General features: G+C 41.7%; 2 protein-coding genes across 4 annotated transcripts in view; one reads left to right on the top strand and one right to left on the bottom strand.

Moving 5' to 3' along the window:
* Nucleotides 1–4,508, top strand: part of sun2 (Sad1 and UNC84 domain containing 2) — a 29,575-nt gene extending 25,067 nt beyond the window's left edge. For all 3 annotated transcript variants that reach the window (XM_084006367.1, XM_084006365.1, XM_084006366.1), the window contains 4 exons: nucleotides 90–205; nucleotides 978–1,151; nucleotides 2,520–2,609; nucleotides 2,721–4,508. In XM_084006367.1, the coding sequence (XP_083862493.1) occupies nucleotides 90–205; nucleotides 978–1,151; nucleotides 2,520–2,609; nucleotides 2,721–2,837 (497 nt within the window). In that variant the 3' untranslated portion in view covers nucleotides 2,838–4,508. The remainder of the gene's footprint in view (nucleotides 1–89; nucleotides 206–977; nucleotides 1,152–2,519; nucleotides 2,610–2,720) is intronic.
* A 3,111-nt stretch (nucleotides 4,509–7,619) lies between these two features.
* Nucleotides 7,620–16,953, bottom strand: LOC311011429 (ras and Rab interactor 2-like). The gene is made up of 7 exons (XM_084006369.1): nucleotides 16,848–16,953; nucleotides 15,520–16,749; nucleotides 11,516–11,598; nucleotides 11,004–11,229; nucleotides 10,736–10,867; nucleotides 9,931–10,094; nucleotides 7,620–9,258 (listed from the first exon to the last, which is right to left on the bottom strand). Exons 2-7 carry the CDS (start codon nucleotides 16,457–16,459, stop codon nucleotides 8,941–8,943), a joined length of 1,863 nt encoding a protein of 620 aa, XP_083862495.1. The 5' UTR covers nucleotides 16,460–16,749; nucleotides 16,848–16,953; the 3' UTR covers nucleotides 7,620–8,940.
* Between the last annotated feature and the right edge of the window lie 641 nt (nucleotides 16,954–17,594).

Below are 17,594 nucleotides of genomic sequence, written 5' to 3'. Positions count from 1 at the left end.
TAGATAAAAGATAATTGATGAATATGTTGTCAGTAACATAGACTCAACAAATTAACTTTAACATCTTATTTTACAATATGTGTGTGCAGGTGCCAGTGTGATCAGTACCAGGTGTTCGGAGACGTATCGCACTCGTTCAGCATGTGTGACCCTCTTTGGGTTCCCTCTGTGGTACCCGTCTGAAAGCCCACGCACCGTTATTCAGGTATTGTGATGTCCTCTGTGTTTTAATTCTAACTTCCTTTCTCTCATCTCAAACCGCTCTGCGGAAATCTCTGCACTTCTGAAAAGTGAAATCAATGCTGATGTGCCTTAAACTTGCGTTCTCTCTAATGGCCACCAGGGGGTGACTCTTCTGGTTGCAACAATAAGTCAGATTGCATGAAAGTGAGAAAATGACCCTACTTCTCACTTAATTTATTATCTCAGTAAACATTGTAAACATGGGTTTTCCTAAATACAGGATGATGTCCATTTAGTTAATAATGGTCTCATTCAGACTCCATAGACCATAATGCAGAGTATGATTTTGGGTAGGCATGGGACTATATGAAAATTTCATATCACGATTATCCTGGCCCAAATAATTGCAAGTCATGATATTATCGCAATAATCATCAAAATATTCTTAAATTTCAAAATTGCACCAATACTACAATTGTTTTACCTGTTTTAGGGCGGGGCTACCACGTGATTGACACGTTGCTACCACAGTGCTGTAGGAATTCGGCGCTCTGGCTACCATGCTACCATGCTACCATGCTACCAACACAATGAGCTACTGAGTTTTCTCTCTTCACTTAGCTGTAAAATCTTTACCTTGAATTATGAAGCTAAATTTGTTAACAGATGGATCCAGATGCAGTAAGGTTGCTGCTCTGCCGCTCATGTTCATCAGATCCACAGTTCCCCTTACCTCCATCTTTCTTTTCTCTCTCTCTCTCTGTCTCTCCCTCCCTCCCTCTCTCTCTCTCCAGGGCTACCCGGTGCTGCTCCCGGGGAAATGTTGGGCGTTTCACGGTGTCCAGGGGACTCTTGTGATCTCTCTGTCTCACCCTATCACTTTAACGCATGTGACGCTGGACCACCTACCACGCTACAACTCCCCCAATGGCCGCATCGACTCTGCCCCCAAAGACTTTGAAGTCTATGTGAGTCTGGATGTACTTACTGCTGCAGCTCTGCTGGACTGACTAGCTCTCTGCCGTGAAGCCTCTTTAATTGACAGATACAATGAAAAGATGGGTTTTTTATAAGATGACAGCAGCTTTAAAAAGTAATACTATCATCAGTCCAACTACGGCTGCTGTCAAATCTCAGATGATTGTGGATTTGGTATTTATGTCATTTAGAAAAAAATGTAACTTATTCAGAAACAGTCACCTCAAGATGAACATTTAGGTAAAGTTGTGCTTGTTTTTGTAAAATCACTTGCATACACATGTACAAGCGTTGGCCAATGATGGAGGGAAGATATTGTATATCAGCTTACATAGTACACAGTCTGTAGCCTAGTTGTGATGTTTAGAAGTGTGAGATACTCCTCCATACTTAGTTCACCTACAGTAGAAACAGATAGGAGTACCAGCAGCACGGGAGCAACAACATCAACCTGATGTTTGATGTTGATTCTACATATAGCGTGCACTTAGTTTAAGTGGACGCTGCCTCCATCGGATATTTGGTTGTGTTATTGTTTGATTTGGTAAATCTGAACTATCCCTTTTGAGAGGCTGTCCACACGTACCAAAACAAACTTTTTTTCTCTGTTTTTCCTTGGGGTCGTTTCAAGAAAATCTGCGTCCACACGAATCCACTGAAAACGACTCGCTGTAGTACATATTCCAGGCCTATATGTGGCGCTGTTTCTGCTACAAAAATACACCGAAACAGAGAAGAAAAGACGGAGCAATTCTGCAACTTTTTTCCCGGAATATCGCCCCCCTCTCTCCGTTGTTTTCATACAGTGGCCCTGTTACGCCGTCGTACAGACGAGCAGAATATTCACTACGAGCACGTAGGCCGTCGTTGTTGTTGATGTTATGAGACTACACTGGCTTCCACTCTGTTTCAGGATTTTAAGATTGTATTGCTTGTTTTTAAGGATTTAGATGGAGTGGCACCGCTAGCAGAACTATTACATCTCTATACTCCAGTTAGAGCACTGAGGTCAACCAATTAGATGATCTTGGAACCCCAGAACTAGACACAAAAGCATCGACCAATCCTCTATTCTCTGAAACAGTCGATCCATAAAAAACTGCCCAGAACATAGACACATTTAAATCATTGCTGATGAGCCACCTCTTCTCACTGGCATTGGATTCATTGAAGCCTCACTCCTCTGTTGTAATGGATGTATTTTACTCCTGTTACGTGCACATTATGTTTAGTTTTTTCCTCTGTTTTTACTGTTGTTCGCTTTGTATTAATCTGCATCTTATGATTGTTCAGCACTTTGGTCAACTGTGGTTGTTTTGAAATGTGCTACACAAATAAGATGTGGCTTTCTCTTCCAGGGAATGAAAAATGACACAGAAGAAGGAACACTGCTGGGGAGATTCACTTACGATGCAGATGGAGAGTCCACGCAGATGTTTCAGCTGCCTGTGAGTTAGAATAGAGCATGACCTATCTATTTCCTCTTCTATATTAAAAGTGTGAGGTTAGATTAAGAGCTTGATATTTGTTGACTGTATGTTGTGTTTTCTTTCATGTAGAGCCCCAGTGACGTGGTGTATCGATGTGTGGAGCTGCGTGTCCTCACTAACTGGGGTCACGTGGAATACACATGTCTTTACCGCTTCCGGGTGCATGGACAGATAGCCTCTACATGATGGGCTGCCAGATTCATTGGACACAATGGCTCAGCCCAGCGTATCAGGAAGTACATTTCACAGTGCACACTATTTAAAAGAAATAAATTAATTTTGGTGATCTGAGGTATTCAGGCCCAAATGCTTCTGAAAAGATGTTTAGTCTGGTGTGAGGTCACTCATGTGTGTCTGTGTTTTGGATTGTTTAATGTTAAAATGACAGAAATCATAGGATGTTTTTGTGCATAATTTAAAGCGATAGTTTGGATTGTTTGAAGTTGGTTGTATGACGTTCTTATCCATAGTCAGTGTCCTTTTCGTCAGACATGCAGAACTGAAGTTGTTATGCTCTCTTCAAAACCACAAGACTCCATTGACAAAAACAGTTATTTTACCTCTCAGAACACAGGAGTTGCTGGTCTACTGCTGGTCTACTGCTGGTCTCCATCACTTTGGTGTTTTAAAGGCTTATTTCGGATTCACCAAAGTCACACAATAACACACAAAAAACGTACCAATGGAAGCAGCAGTAGGTTAAATTACATCTTTTCTTAATGGAGTCTGGTGTTTTTGAAGAGAGAACCGATAACAGCTTCAGGAGCCCGTTTTCACAGCAGCCATTTTGACATGGAGCGATGGGTAAACACAGGTGTAGTCCCATTCACAGCCTCTCCATTGAGCCAGCATGCACAATACCAGGGACCTGCCCACCTAAATAGAATAGACCCACAAAATTAATGTTATTAATTCCATGTCTTTACCCTGAGTTGTCATGTCAATATAGCTGCTGTCAAAAGGGCCTGTTCCCTGTCTGACAGCAAGGTAAATAGGTGAAAATATTGTCAGTGTAGCTTCCACTTCATATATGAAAGTAGACATTATGTCATGTCATTATGGGTTATCTAAAACTACAAAAAGTGTTAGAGTACTAGCTAACTTTACATTTACTGCTGATTGCTAGATCTAGTATTGATCGTTTCGCAAAACAGATACTTTATAACCAGTAAACACTTTTTTGTTAGCTATGCTAACTTAGTTCAATGGTAACTTTACCATTATGGCAAAATTATTAATATTACCCTGACATTTGACCGCTAAACAGTTGATTCCATACCAGTCAAGTGTGAGAAAAAAATACGTTAATGACAAGAAGTACTCAACTTCGTTACTAAATCCCATTTCATGCCATGCCAATGTTTCAGTATACAAAAAAATAATAAAAATCATGAATCATCGTCAAAATATAATCATTGTCTGCAATAATGCACACTTATCTTCCTGATTGAAAGGATTGTACTCTTGGAGGTATAATAATCATATTCAACCAAAGATTTTGTTTTTGTTGGTTTATTCCAGACAGACAGATGTCTTATGCTCATTGTCTTGAATAAAATACAGTACTTATGTATTATATCTATGGTTTTATATCTATGGTCCACTTAAACTGATATTGATTGTAGGTGTAAAATATAGCAGTACATTGCTCCCGTGCTGCTACTCCTTTCTGTTTCTACTAATTCACCGACGACGAAGAAGAATCTCATACAACCACTCTTCTAAACATCACAACAATCAAGTTAATGTTAAAGAGACAGAAATCATGGGAGTTTTTTGTGCACAATTTAAACTGCACACTTGGCTTTGAACAAATGTACAGAATAAAGATTAAAATATGTTTCTAAAAACCCCAAATGGGTTAGTAAAATGTTTAATTGCATAAAGCTCTGGAAACATCATGCTTTCCGTCATGTGTGAGTGCCACATCATTTTATTTAACCTTTGTTATTACTAATTATGACCATTTGTCAGGTTTCTCCTACTTCTCATGAGATCACAATCCTACCTGCGAAAATAACAATCAATATCTTTAGATTAGTTAAAACGCTTTACTGTGTTTTTGAATTAACTTTACTGACACTGGCTGCACACTTGCACTGCAAGGCTTCCTGGGAGGATACATAAATGCCAATTTTTTTGTTTCAATGATGCGATGTAGCTTCCTATGAACAATAGGTAGAAAGGATACAAAGGGCAGCAGTGAATGTTTTTAATCAGGGCTGTTTGATTTGATTTTCCAATGAATGATAAAATATGCAGCTTTGTAATGTTTGTCTTCTCTTTCAGTAAAATTGTGTTTTATTACTTGAATACTTAAAAACTCCTTTTCTTACCTCTCTGAAGACTGTGTGTTGACTTAAAAATATCCTGATTCCTTGTACATAAAGCCTCACATTTTGTATGAGAAAGAAAAGTGCTATTTTTTTGTAAAATTAGAATGTTGAGAAATGATAATGAATACAAGGGACAGAGTTTGTTAGTGTTGTTCAATCATTTATATATATTCCCATTTATTATCTGTGTTTTTGTTATATAAAATATTGCAGACACAAGATAGTGGAGAAAACATTGCATACTTGTACTTGTACAAGAGGTGAATTTAGGTCAAATTCATCAATTAAATACAGTTTAAACCGGTTCTACACTGTTCACACCAAAAGGAATGCGAAGGATCATTGGTTTTTATTCACTGGAACATTTGTGTTTATTCAACATATTTATTGGTAATGTTTTTGGAACGCCCTCTAGTGGACAGGAAGTTAAACATAAATAATGGCATTGGCAACATAAAAGCCTGTGTAGTGTCTGATTAGCCAGTGCTGGCTGTGCCATGCATTCGCCAAAAGTGGGCCAACTAAGTTGTTAAACATTTGGGCCATAAGTGCCATGTCATATGTGGGCCACTTTAGGCTCACACCCAGATTATGATGGTTATAACCAGTCGGGTATATATACTCCTCTCCACTCTGCACTCATTGCCAGATTGTTTTATGTCCTGTAGAAGAAAATGTGTTACCTTACATTTCTTATTTTGTTTTGGTATAATGTTCCTTTCTCTCTAAACATCAAATGTCCTGCTGAGCTGTTTTCCATTGTGTTAACCCTTGCCGTCTTGATGAAAAGACTCTTTGATCATTCCCTCTTCTCTGTACCATTTGTCTCAAATACATTGATCAAGGCCCGATGAGTGACCCCTGTAGTGACATCATCTAGCTCTCCCGAGAACGGTCACACCTTGTAGATATCAACAGATGTCTCTTCCTCTGCAGAGAGACATCTGTTGATTCAATGCAAATCCACTCATGACGCCTTCCCTTTTGTTCTCTGGCATGTTCTGTATAAATCCAACTCGGCCAGGCCATTCGACAGACTGGATCTTCATGGATACGCTGTGAATTTCTTTTCTCCGCTGTCAGTGATTAAACCTCATTTGAACCAGCTACAGAATTGGACCTGAAGAGTTTTCTTCTACAGTCCCCAGTACTAGTCTCTCCAGCGTTTCTCGGACGGATTACCCTCTCCCCGACCAGTCTGCTCTGTCTCAGTTCCGGCGTTCGACCCAGCTTTCCGGCCTCGACAACGGGTTCCGCCTGTCTACCGCCTGCTCAGTTCTGTGACGGAACTGCGCTACACCAAACCCAGCCCTGCAACCTCCTCTGTGGCGGTGTGCTACGCCAGCCACATAGATCACCGACTAAATCCACCTCTGTCCAAGTCCAACCTCTGTACGGGGCAGTCTCAGCCCAAGAAGATCAAATGTGACCAGAACCAGGAAACGGGGCTCGCTCTGACTGATATCCTGTGGGAGCTCTGCCATTCCGAGCCCAGCGCTGCCATACTTTACCTGTGACCTTTTCAGTCCCTGAAACTCCTTCAGCTGACTCCAACGATCAAACACTGAACGCTGAACCAACGTTCACTCTGGTCTTGCTCCTCCTTTTGTCACTTAGCACTTGAGACTGGTACCCAAATGCCGCCCGCTTACCGCCAAACTCAGCCGTTTTTCCGTTTAGATTTTTTCCACACTAACTGGCAACCCCAAAGACTCTTGACCCCTGACTACGCAGAGATACCACGTGATACCAACGTTGTCGTTCTATTGGCTCACAAGCCTTGCTAAAAGCCACAGCCACAGGTCACACATCTACACAGAGGTAAACAAAACATTCATTACAGGCCGGCACATTATTTTCACTTTTTTTTTCATTCTGCACCTTTCTTAAAGCTCTGTGGATGTTTTTTTTTTATTTGTTTACATAAAAATGTTATCAATATGAGCTTTAAGGCTAGAATGAAGAGATCCCCAAGATGCATAGAAAAATCTTACAAAGGTCAGGTGCCTACTGAGCACTTCATGCCTTTTCAACCCCACCGCTGTGCTTTAGCGCTCATATAGTTTTCAAAATCATGCAGGTGTACCAGAAACTCCTCAGCTCAGACACCAGCAGGACCCTGTTCCCACAGCAGGAACAGATCCAGCTTCACCTGTTCTTTGAGTGACAAGTGGGTGTTGTCTCTGGTCGCTAGTTGCTAGTCGCTAGTCGCTAGCTATCTGCTCTGCTGATTAACCTGGTCCTGCCCCAGTTCCACCAATGATCCACCTCTTTGACCAGTTTCTGTGTTGTCACTGCCAAGATGGTGACTGCCAGACCCACCCACTGTGAACTTCAAAAACCTGGTGGCATCAGTGGCGGCTCCAGAGATTTTCTGTTGCAGGTGCTATGGAGATGCTCAACACTTAAGAGAAGGTGCTTTGAATGTCAGGGCATTTCATTATGGCGGTCGCATCGGACCACCCTTGGTATATATAGCTACACACGCGTGCACGCCCGCATTTACTATACTCGTTCCGCGACTATAAGCATATATGTAAAAGTATTCAACACAAGGGCTATAGATACAACATACATAAGCTTGCCAATGTAAACCTCTGAAAATAATATTTCACACAATTCAACACACAAATGATTATTTAATTCCCATTTTAAACATGAAAAAGACTATTCAAACATGACATTAAAATATAAATATAAAAAAATTACAGACATTTCTTGGGGGTGCTGGGTGGGTGCTATGGCTATTACAGCACCTCCTAGCTCCTCCCTTGCGCCGCCACTGGGTGGCATCTATGCCCATATGTTATCCTGACTATTGGCACATTGCTGGAAGGGAGGCATGGGAGAACTAGGACCAGGACTGTGTAGAGAAGACAGTCAGACCCTGCTACTCAGGGATTCTGTAGATTATTGACCAACCAGGAAAAACTAACGTTTTGTTATTTATAGGCCATGAATTTCCTTTTAGAGATCCATTAAAATCCTGTTATTATGCCTAAGAATCGATACTTCCTCTCAAAATATATACAAAAAAAGTTAGCAAGTAGCCTTGTTTGTAAAGAGTTTTATATATTTCCATAAGAAATCATAGTAGTTGGTGCTTTAAACAGACTTTTGAGAAATAACTGGCATTAATCCAAGTCTACTCAGCCCGGAACAAAAATCACAACCCAAATCGTTGAATATAAAAATATTTCTACACAGGCATACAAGTTACAACTGACCAGCAATGACAGAAAATAAAAATAAGAGCAATTAAAAACCTTGTATTTTTTTTCTTATTAAATCAACATATTAGCATACAGTTTTTATCTGGGTCATATTAATTAAAGCTGACTCATCATTGGATGATAGCTGAAAGCTACCAGTAGCAGACTTTATGTTCAATTACTCAATTAAGGCAAATGTTAGTTATATTAAATACTTTATTAAACTGTATGACCTCTGCATCTATGCCCATCCACCTCCATTAAAATACTTGACATACTAAAAACCCACAGCCTCAGCATACCACCAAACCACCGAAGGACAGTGAAGGTATGTCCACACCAAATGCAAAGCAAATTTGTGGCGTGGGCCAATGGGGTGAACACAAATGATTCCATGAAGAACTACAACTGATCCTTTGGTGAAATTTGCTTCATGTTTGGTGTGAATGTACCTTTTGACTTTTCTACCCAAAGCTGACGCTCAGTGTCAGGTGTTTGAGGGAAACACCAGTCCTTCATGGTGTTTGCATGAAAATAAATAATCTTATCATTAGTATTGGCATCATCACATTTGAACAAAGACATTTTATATCTGCATCAACATGTACAATTGTCCATTGAAACATACTCAAACCTATCTACAAAATCTTAAACTTAAATTTAATTTAAAAGAAAGTGTAAAAGTCTACAAGCACCACCAGAATACTGCATAACATCAGTATTAGAATTCTCCTGATCTATTCAACAGTTACCATTGTGCAAGATGGCCGGAATGCAAAGGTTTAGGTTCAGCACCCTCCTGTAGACAAAGTGGAAGCTCTGTGCACATAGTCGGCTGTGGAGGTCGGCTTTAATCCGCTGAGGGTGTGTGTCCACGGCGAGCTGTTGGCTGGTGTCCTCAGTGACCAAAAACAGTGCAAAGCTGTCAGGGTCTGGGATCTTGAACTTGTAGGCGCAGAGTGAGCAGACCTCCTCTGTGGTGGTGTATGGGTGGACCATCAGGGTTTTGGCTGTGCAGCCTGCAGTGTCCACTTCCTGCAGGACTACACGAAGATAGTTCTACAGAGAGAAACAAAAAGGCCTGTGTTTACAAAGAGAGAAATCTGTGAATCATTGAGACAAGACAATTAGATAAGAGGGAACAAATGGAACTTTATTAATATCAAAGGAAATTCTTGTGCCAGAGATTATACAAAAAAAGTTACACCTGAAGAATAAGAGAAAAAACAATACATTACAATATAAACATCTACACATAATAAAGTAATACATATAAATGTGTATAAGAAATCATACTAACAGCAGTCAGTGCAAAATAGAATAGCATTAATAGTAATATACATTACGTGAAATAGGTCAACTAAAATAGAATAAGTAAATTGCAGTAACATAAGATTAAAAACATGAGTAAATTATAACATATGGTCATTTAAAAGTAATAATGCATGCAATATATTGTTGAATGCAGGCAAAAGAAAAACATGCAGTTAAAGCCAGAGAAGTTGTTACATTTTCCACTAGAGGGTGCTGTCCACAAACACTTGAACCATGGATCCAGATCTAGGATCCAGACCACCAGATGCTGTGACATTAGTGGAAACATGTACTATTCCCTTTCACTGACGAAACAGCACCTTTCATGCTGAACATAACGTTTGGGTTTATTTATAATTGGTACAACTTAAACTCACTGCCTGGATGTTCAAGTTGGGTTCAGGTCAGGCGTGATACCTGAAAATCGTCCACCGTCGGTGCTGAGCGCTGGCTGGTGCGCCGTCGGTGCCACTGGTGCAGAGTGCTTCTGACCTCGGAGCTAAGGACCTGCGCTGCCTGCTCTTCCCGGAAGTTCTTGATGAGGGCCATGGCTCCATAGGCGCTGGTCAGGTAGTAGCCTCCTGAGGGGGACAAAGGAAAACAAGAAACCAAACAGGGATAGTTATGTAGAAATGAAACCCGTGGCCATTACATTTAAAAAGAACAGGCATTCTTTCAAATAATGAATAGAAGCTTTGGACAGGTTGACGCTGAAAGGACAATATTTCTTCCCCGTTTTCCTCTGAACCCACTCCAGCCCATTGAAATCAATCAGACTGGAATTTCCTTCCGATATTAAATGGACTTCCCTTCCTTTGTCTAGGCTCTCTCACAGAACACTCCTGCTAAACTCAGCTGACGTGATTAAGACCTGTGTTGAGGCTAACAAATTAGTAACTAAAGCCCAAGCCACTTTATTAAGTGGTTAATAAAAATGGGTATTTAATTGTGCTGTTGATTGATTCCCATCCAAATCTTGACATTTAAATGCATCGTATTTGAATTCTAGATATTATGTTGGAAATAGCCACAGCGACTGACTTCAGGAGAGGAGGTAGGCAACGATTACGCAGGCAGCTTTGTCACCAACAAACCCCTGGGGTTTAGTTACTCTTTACTGCCCATTAGAAGAGGGCTTTTACGCCAAATGATGTGGTACTGTACTGACTGTATATTATATGTATGTTATACACCAAAAAAAGTAATGGGCGACTGGACCTACCCTCTCCTTGCAGAAGAGACGGGTCCAGCAGCTCCATCATGTACTGGACTTCTGTGTCTAGCTGTGGCATGTCACACTGAGCCACCACATAAGTCAGCATGGGCAGGAAGTCATCAGCACCGTACATCCTGCCTGGTGGGAAAGAGAGCAGTGAGGTGGATCAGTGTGGTGAGCTCATGTCACTAGAAACACGCTGATTCACAAAACATTTTAGATTCAACAAAGAAAAATGAGTCTGTCTTATGCTGGTAAACACACTTCTCTATACCTGAGTTATCCTGCATGATGGTGTAGATGAGTTTACACACACGCAGCAGCAACAACACCTTTTTCTCAGGGGAGTACATCTTCCTCATTTTGAGAAACTTGTGGCGGATTTTGTCAAGAGCCACTTCATCAGGAGGCACCGCTCCATCCACTCCAAACTCCTGGGCCCTCTTGGTCTTAGCCAGGGCCAGGTTCTCCCTCAGCTGCTGCAGAGCTCTGCTGCTCACCTGTGGACATATCATCATTAGGTTCACATCCTCCATAGCCCGGGAACACAGCATGAATGTTGTGTCTTTGTTTTGAATCTTTTGTTATATCCCAATTTGAGATTACGGTAAGTAAGATTCAACCAATCAGTCAGTCATCCCCTCTTCTTTCTTTCTTTCTTTATTTCTTATGATATTGTGAACTGGTGAATTGATGATATTGTGAATTAAGATGGTAAAGACAGTGTAACATCTCCAACCACCAACCAGTTAAATAGCAGGTTAATAGGTTTGAATGATCTCTTACCTGAAAGTCATGTAACGTTGTCTCGATCACACTCTTCAGAGGCTTTAGGACACACTTGTGCATGGCCTTCTCTAGCACCTGGTCTGTACGAGAAGCAGGAAATTGAAAGCTGTCATTTGTGGGATGTAAATGCGTAAACCTTCACCTATGTTTAATTTGCTTTTGTGTATTTTTTTTAGTTTTCAGATCACAGACTCTTTTACAGTTTACTGCAGTTGAGGGAAGCTTTGAACAGTCTAGATGAAGCCCAAAACAATTTTTTGTTCAATGTAAAAAGGAAATGGGCCTTTCTGGAGGAAATCAAGAAGTTAACATTCAGAAAGTGTGTGTGTGTGTGTGTGTGTGTGTGTGCTCTGTAGGCCCCCCCCTTGTGTACACATGGGAATCGTTGGGATGAGTCCAGCCTCTGGAAAACACCTAGGCCTCCACTTGTTCTTGACAAGGTTTATTAGACTTAGCAGGGAGCTGCCCAACCCTGACCTCAGGAGACCCACAACACAGTATGGAGACTCATCATACCTTTCTCCACAACAACAGGATTCGTGTTTGTACATGTTCTCTTGTTCACTGTTGCAAACATGCATTTGATTTGTGTGCAGCTCATTGAATGAAGACTGGCTGGAGGCTGGGGATAGTCATCAGAGCTCTTTGGAACACCCATTGGACCAAAACTACTAGTTTTGTGTCTACATCCTATAGGGCTGTTCACTCCAAAATATATATATTATACATTTAAAGTCAATGCAAAGACGTGACTTGTCAGTTGACAATTGACAATTCTGTCCGTCTACATGACGTGCAACTAGATCCGCTATTTGGACGTTTAACCACGACCCCACTTGGACGTCAATAAGCCCGCGAGTCGGGTCAGGTTGGGCCAGGCCGGGCCCTTAATCATGCGTGTTCGTTTTTTTCGTTTATCATTGTTTTATTAGCATAATTGCGTGGGGACAAAGCTATGCGATAATCAGAAATATTATATATTTTATAGCAAAGTAGGCCAAAGTAACAAATGTGTCTGCTCCACTCGCATGCATCTGTGCTGTTTGTGTGAAGATGCAAAGACAAAAATAAAAGCAGAAGAATTAACATTGAGCAAGTTTGGGGTCAATGTACCTATCCCCATCCTGCATGTTTTGGACTGTGGGAGGAAGCTGAGAACCCGGTCATTCATGGGAAGAACATGCAAACTCCTCAACAGGTTGCCAATTGTTCTACTACTGCCAGCTAGTGTGCACTTTGGTGAACACACCACTTCAAATGACTTGCCACTCTCTCGCAAATGATTGCAAAAACTAGTAACACCTAATTTGAATACACCTTAAGACATAAAAAACTGAATCTTAACATGCTCAAACGCCTTAAGACTTAATTGACGTGTTAACGGAGTATAATCAATTATCTTAAAACAAACAAATTACATATTAATATCATCAGAACTAGATTTTTGGTCCAATCTGCATTCCACAGCTGCCAGTTGTGTAAATGTGAGATGCTGTATTTGCTCTACTTTTTGGTTGAGGTAGGCTGATGATTACATGAAGCCAGAGTTGGGGATGGAGCCATTATGGAGGTCCAAGTGCACATTTTAACTGTAAGCTAGCTTAATGAATGGCAGCATTAACTAATCTGACCGTTTTTGACTTTTCAAAGAGCATGTGCTAAACATTCAGGTGGCCTTTTAGCTAGAGTAAATAGCAAATATGTAATGTGATTTACTTCTTTGAAGTCAGATTAGTAATTACTTTTGCTCCTTAGGTCCACTGTGTAGCACCAAGGAGGGTGGATAAGCAGAAATTAATATAATGTTCATAACTATGTTATCATTAGTGTATAATCACCTAAAACAAAGAATTGTTGTGAAGGTCATCATATCTACAAAGGGAGCAGGCCCTCTTAGTATTATATCATAAGTAATCATGTTAAATGTTTCTACAGTAGCCCCGAACAGACACACTAAAACCTGACTAGAGAGAAGACCTTTCATGATTTTATGTTGAAGTGGCATTTTAAGCGCCTTAAGGCCATTCGGTTAGATGCCACTAAATCCTATGTACTAATCCTTTCCGTTGTTGAATATCAGGAATGAATACATTACAATATAATGAATAATTCAGATTTGATTTGTTCCATTAGTGGTTTTAAAACTTTTGGTTTTGCCATTTTTATCTTTCTACACAGTGCTGTTAATCATGTGCAGGAATTTGTTTCCTCTGTTCAGTAATGTTTGCTAAAATGACTGGGTCTTTTTAATTAAGTGAAACTACAATGTACCTATAGAAGCGAGAGCAAGATAGACCAGAGAGAACCAGACAAAGATACAAATACAGGCAACATTTAGCTGCAGTTGTGAAGGTGTGAGAAAGAGCGGAAGCCATTACATTCTCAGTGCCTTTTACTGTATATGGTGGATATTCAAATAAAACCACCACATACAGGCCAAATTAACACCAGAGATGCTTTCTCAATGACCGAATAGTTCAACTGATCCCCAGTCGGCCTCTAGACCTGACTGGCATCAACCTTCAACCGGTTTGCATAAATCAAACCGGTTTAGCCCCGTACACCGAACCAGACCGGTGAAACCAGAAATCGTCCGGACTCTATCTAAGAGCTTCTCATCTTAGTGTTGATGCCGATGTTATGGTATGGGCTGGGCTGTCAGCTGACTTGGTAGTGTAATGTATCATGTAATAAAGTGTTTAGAAGACAGTTCAGTTTAGTGCCATCTGTCTTCCATAATAATAATGCTGCACTTTCTGTTTGTCATTGATAAATGGCCTGTGTGTTCACAATGCAGTCTAGTTGTGTGGGAACATAACATTTTTATGAGAGCAGGCTGATCTGTTTGTCTGCCAATGGTTGATCATTGTACCTCACAACACAAAATATATTAGAGAGTATTATAGCTGTTACAAATACTCAGAGGTTTGAACTTCCAGACCAATTTTACTAGAAACAATACATTTCTTTCCCAAAATGTCTTAATCTTTCTGTAAAAACAGACATCTTAACTCCACTTCTCCTTTCTTTTCAACACATTCTGTGGGATTGTAGCATGACCTAAGGAAGACTGCCTGCTCACTGCTCATACCTAGCTGTTTTTTTGTTTTGTTTGTTTTTTCAGGGATAAATTAATAGCTATAACCATGAATAACATCAGATTTCTCTGATCATGTTTAGCTTCGTCAAGACTATGAAACGTCATTCTTACTTATGCAGAGTCGCTATATAAAGAAACTTTTACATTTCCTCATATGTCCCATCTCCAATGGGATGCTTTATCTAGCACAACCATAATGCATCCCTTCTCTGCCTCTGAACAAGGCTTTGCTGTTATTGTTCACAATGAACAAGGGACGTGAGATGAGTGCAAAATCACACTTACATCTTCATGCAAATAGTTCACAAAAATATGATTGTAATGAGACATCCCTTCGATGGGGCTGCTCAGGCTTTACAATCATCATGAGCTCATAGTAACTACTTTGATAACATCCAATAAAATTACAAACAGTGCTTGTACCACAATATAAGGCTTTTTTAAGGCTATTTTTCTAGTATTTCCAAATTCTAATGTTAAATGTTTTCTAAACACAAGCAGTAGTAAAATACAAAAAAATGGTCAGAGAGCACTTAACTGACCAGACATTAGTTTTCAGTACTTCAGACACATTTCAATCAGGTTAGAAAACCAACTAAGTGAAATGCCTGTCTTTCAAAATGAGCGTCAGCTGCACTAAGAGCTGCTTAACAGAAGCCAAAAATATCTGACTGTGCTACAGTACCCATCTGTAACTCAATACCAGTAATGAGGAAACTTTGACGAGCCGGGTCACTCACTGGTTTCACTACTGAGACTAGACAGGACGGACAACGTGTAGGGAAGTGAATGCTGGGACATGACTAAAACATCACACACGCCAAGGCACACAAACCCACCATTCTAACAATGTCCCTCAAATTCAAATTGATGGTTTTAATGACCTTCCTGGCCAACTCACCGATCTGGTCCTCTGGTATGAGTGACTCTATAGGGAAGTCCAGCTCGGAGCTCTGGCGCAGGTAAGCCTTCATCTGTGTCATAAACTGCCTGAGAGTCTGCAGGAAGTCCATCCCTGAGGTGTGACAGCCCCGGTTCTCCTGAACAAAGCTAATGTAGTCCTGAACCAGGGAGCCAAAGTATGAGTTCTTGTCCCTCGACAGCTCGGCAATCCATTTCACCGCCCTTCTCTCCGGGGTCATGAGGGAGCTGAGCACGCTGCTCACCTTGAGTAAGCGTCCCTTCAGGGCCCTGGGGAGGATGAAAGAGTTGCCACTCAGGCTGACGTCGACCCTTCGCTGCCGTACTTTGAGGGACGGACGGAGGCGCATTTCTAGGTCAGTCTCCAGACCGACCCCATAGTGTTCCTCCTCATCCTCATCATCATCACTGCTGTCCTCCACTGGGTCCCGATTGTGTCGGGGTAAGAATCCAGGAGAATGAGAGTATTCCAGTGAGTCAGAGGAGGAAGTGGACATGCTCATGTCACTGAGCTGCTGGTGTCCCCTGTCCCCCTGAGGACTTGATGGAGTCTTCTCCAGTAGTACAGGTGGAGGCTGGCAGGGTGGCAGCTTGGCCCGGGACAGAGCCTTGGCGATGGTTTCATCATCCAGGGCAATGTGGCAGCGGTGAGCTTCCAGATCATGCTTTTTGGGCTGTGGAGGTGGAGGGTTTGAAGGCACGGGTACGGGTGAACTGGAGATTTTGGTCAGGCTGCTGTGCTTGGCACCCATTACTGGACGAGTGGGAGCAGAGCGTCTAACGAGGGACGGTTGTTGCCTTGGAGACACAGCGTCTGGCCTGCTCTTGGGTCTGGTGGGAGCCGCCGGAAGTCCAGATAGGGGCAGGGCAGAGCGTGGCATGGAGCGGGGGGGAGGAGGGCGGGGGGGAGGTGGGCTCATACTTCGCGGCTTTACAGCCAATTTCCCAGCATCCTCTAGGTTTTTATGGGAAGGTGAAGGTGGATGGTCCTTACAGCAGCGATGGGTGACAGGGGTTGACAAAGCACAGAGGAAAACTGGAATGTCTTCTTTCCAGGTGAAAGGAAGGTGGAGGACAGGGCCAGAGGGGCGGAGGGGCACTGTTCCCTCACCCTTGTTGCTCCTGCTGGTACGCTGGGGGTACGGCTCACAGAGCGACGGGAACGGGGGGGAAAGGCAACACTGGCCAACAAGGGCAAAGTCCCAGACGCCTGAAATACACAGAGACAAACATTAACTCACTTTCAGGCTGAGGAAGGGTTGGTCCCTGAGTGGACACATAAAAAAAACAGAACAGAAACATTCTCACCCACTGTTAAAATCTTCCTCAAAGTTTTTCTGCTTCGTCGTGTCTTTGGTCTGTTCAGTCTTGTGTATCTTGGCTCAGATTGACTTGGTGCCGGCACACAACCAGAGTTGGGAGTTTCCCATGCTAATAACAGAGTGGGAGGGCCCTGAACACAACTCCAGTGTTTCCATTCCTTCTTCCTGCTCTGCTTTCCACCCTCTTACTTCCAAGTGGCTAGATTCTGTTCCCTATTCCTGTCTGCAAACCTGGGCTCCCATGTTGGTGTTTCACTGAATCAATCCATTGTTGTTTGGCAACATAGTCCTAATGCTCAAACAGTCAGCTTTAATAACCACCTGAAAGGAAAGTTTCTATTTACAACACAACAATCTAGCCCAACTGAAAAGAACATCTATGCAGTGACTGAAGCCCAGTCATGACAGTTCCTGCAGGCTAAATATGGAAACGTTACTGGTACATTCCTGAGCCAATAAAGCAGCCAAGTGCAGCCGTTTCGTGTCTTGTGTTATATATACTAAATACCTTAGTGTCCATGTTATATATACTTCCTCTCTCCTGTGTTCCCTGATTGAGATGATATAAATATGTGGTTGTTCTATAGCTGAGCTTCTCCTCCAGGTTACCTGTGTCTGTGCTTTCTCCAGCTTCCTTCTCTCTTTTAGGGCCTTTCGGCGTCCTGGCTCACTCGTTTTTCTTTAAATCACTGAAACATATCTCTAATTTTATTTATATTTAAAGATCGGTCTT

The sequence above is a fragment of the Eutrigla gurnardus genome (assembly GCF_963514095.1).
Source record: "Eutrigla gurnardus genome assembly, chromosome: 3".
NCBI lineage: Eukaryota > Metazoa > Chordata > Actinopteri > Perciformes > Triglidae > Eutrigla > Eutrigla gurnardus.
Note: the sequence above shows the minus strand (reverse complement) of the source record. Positions and strands in the feature narration are given on the sequence as shown.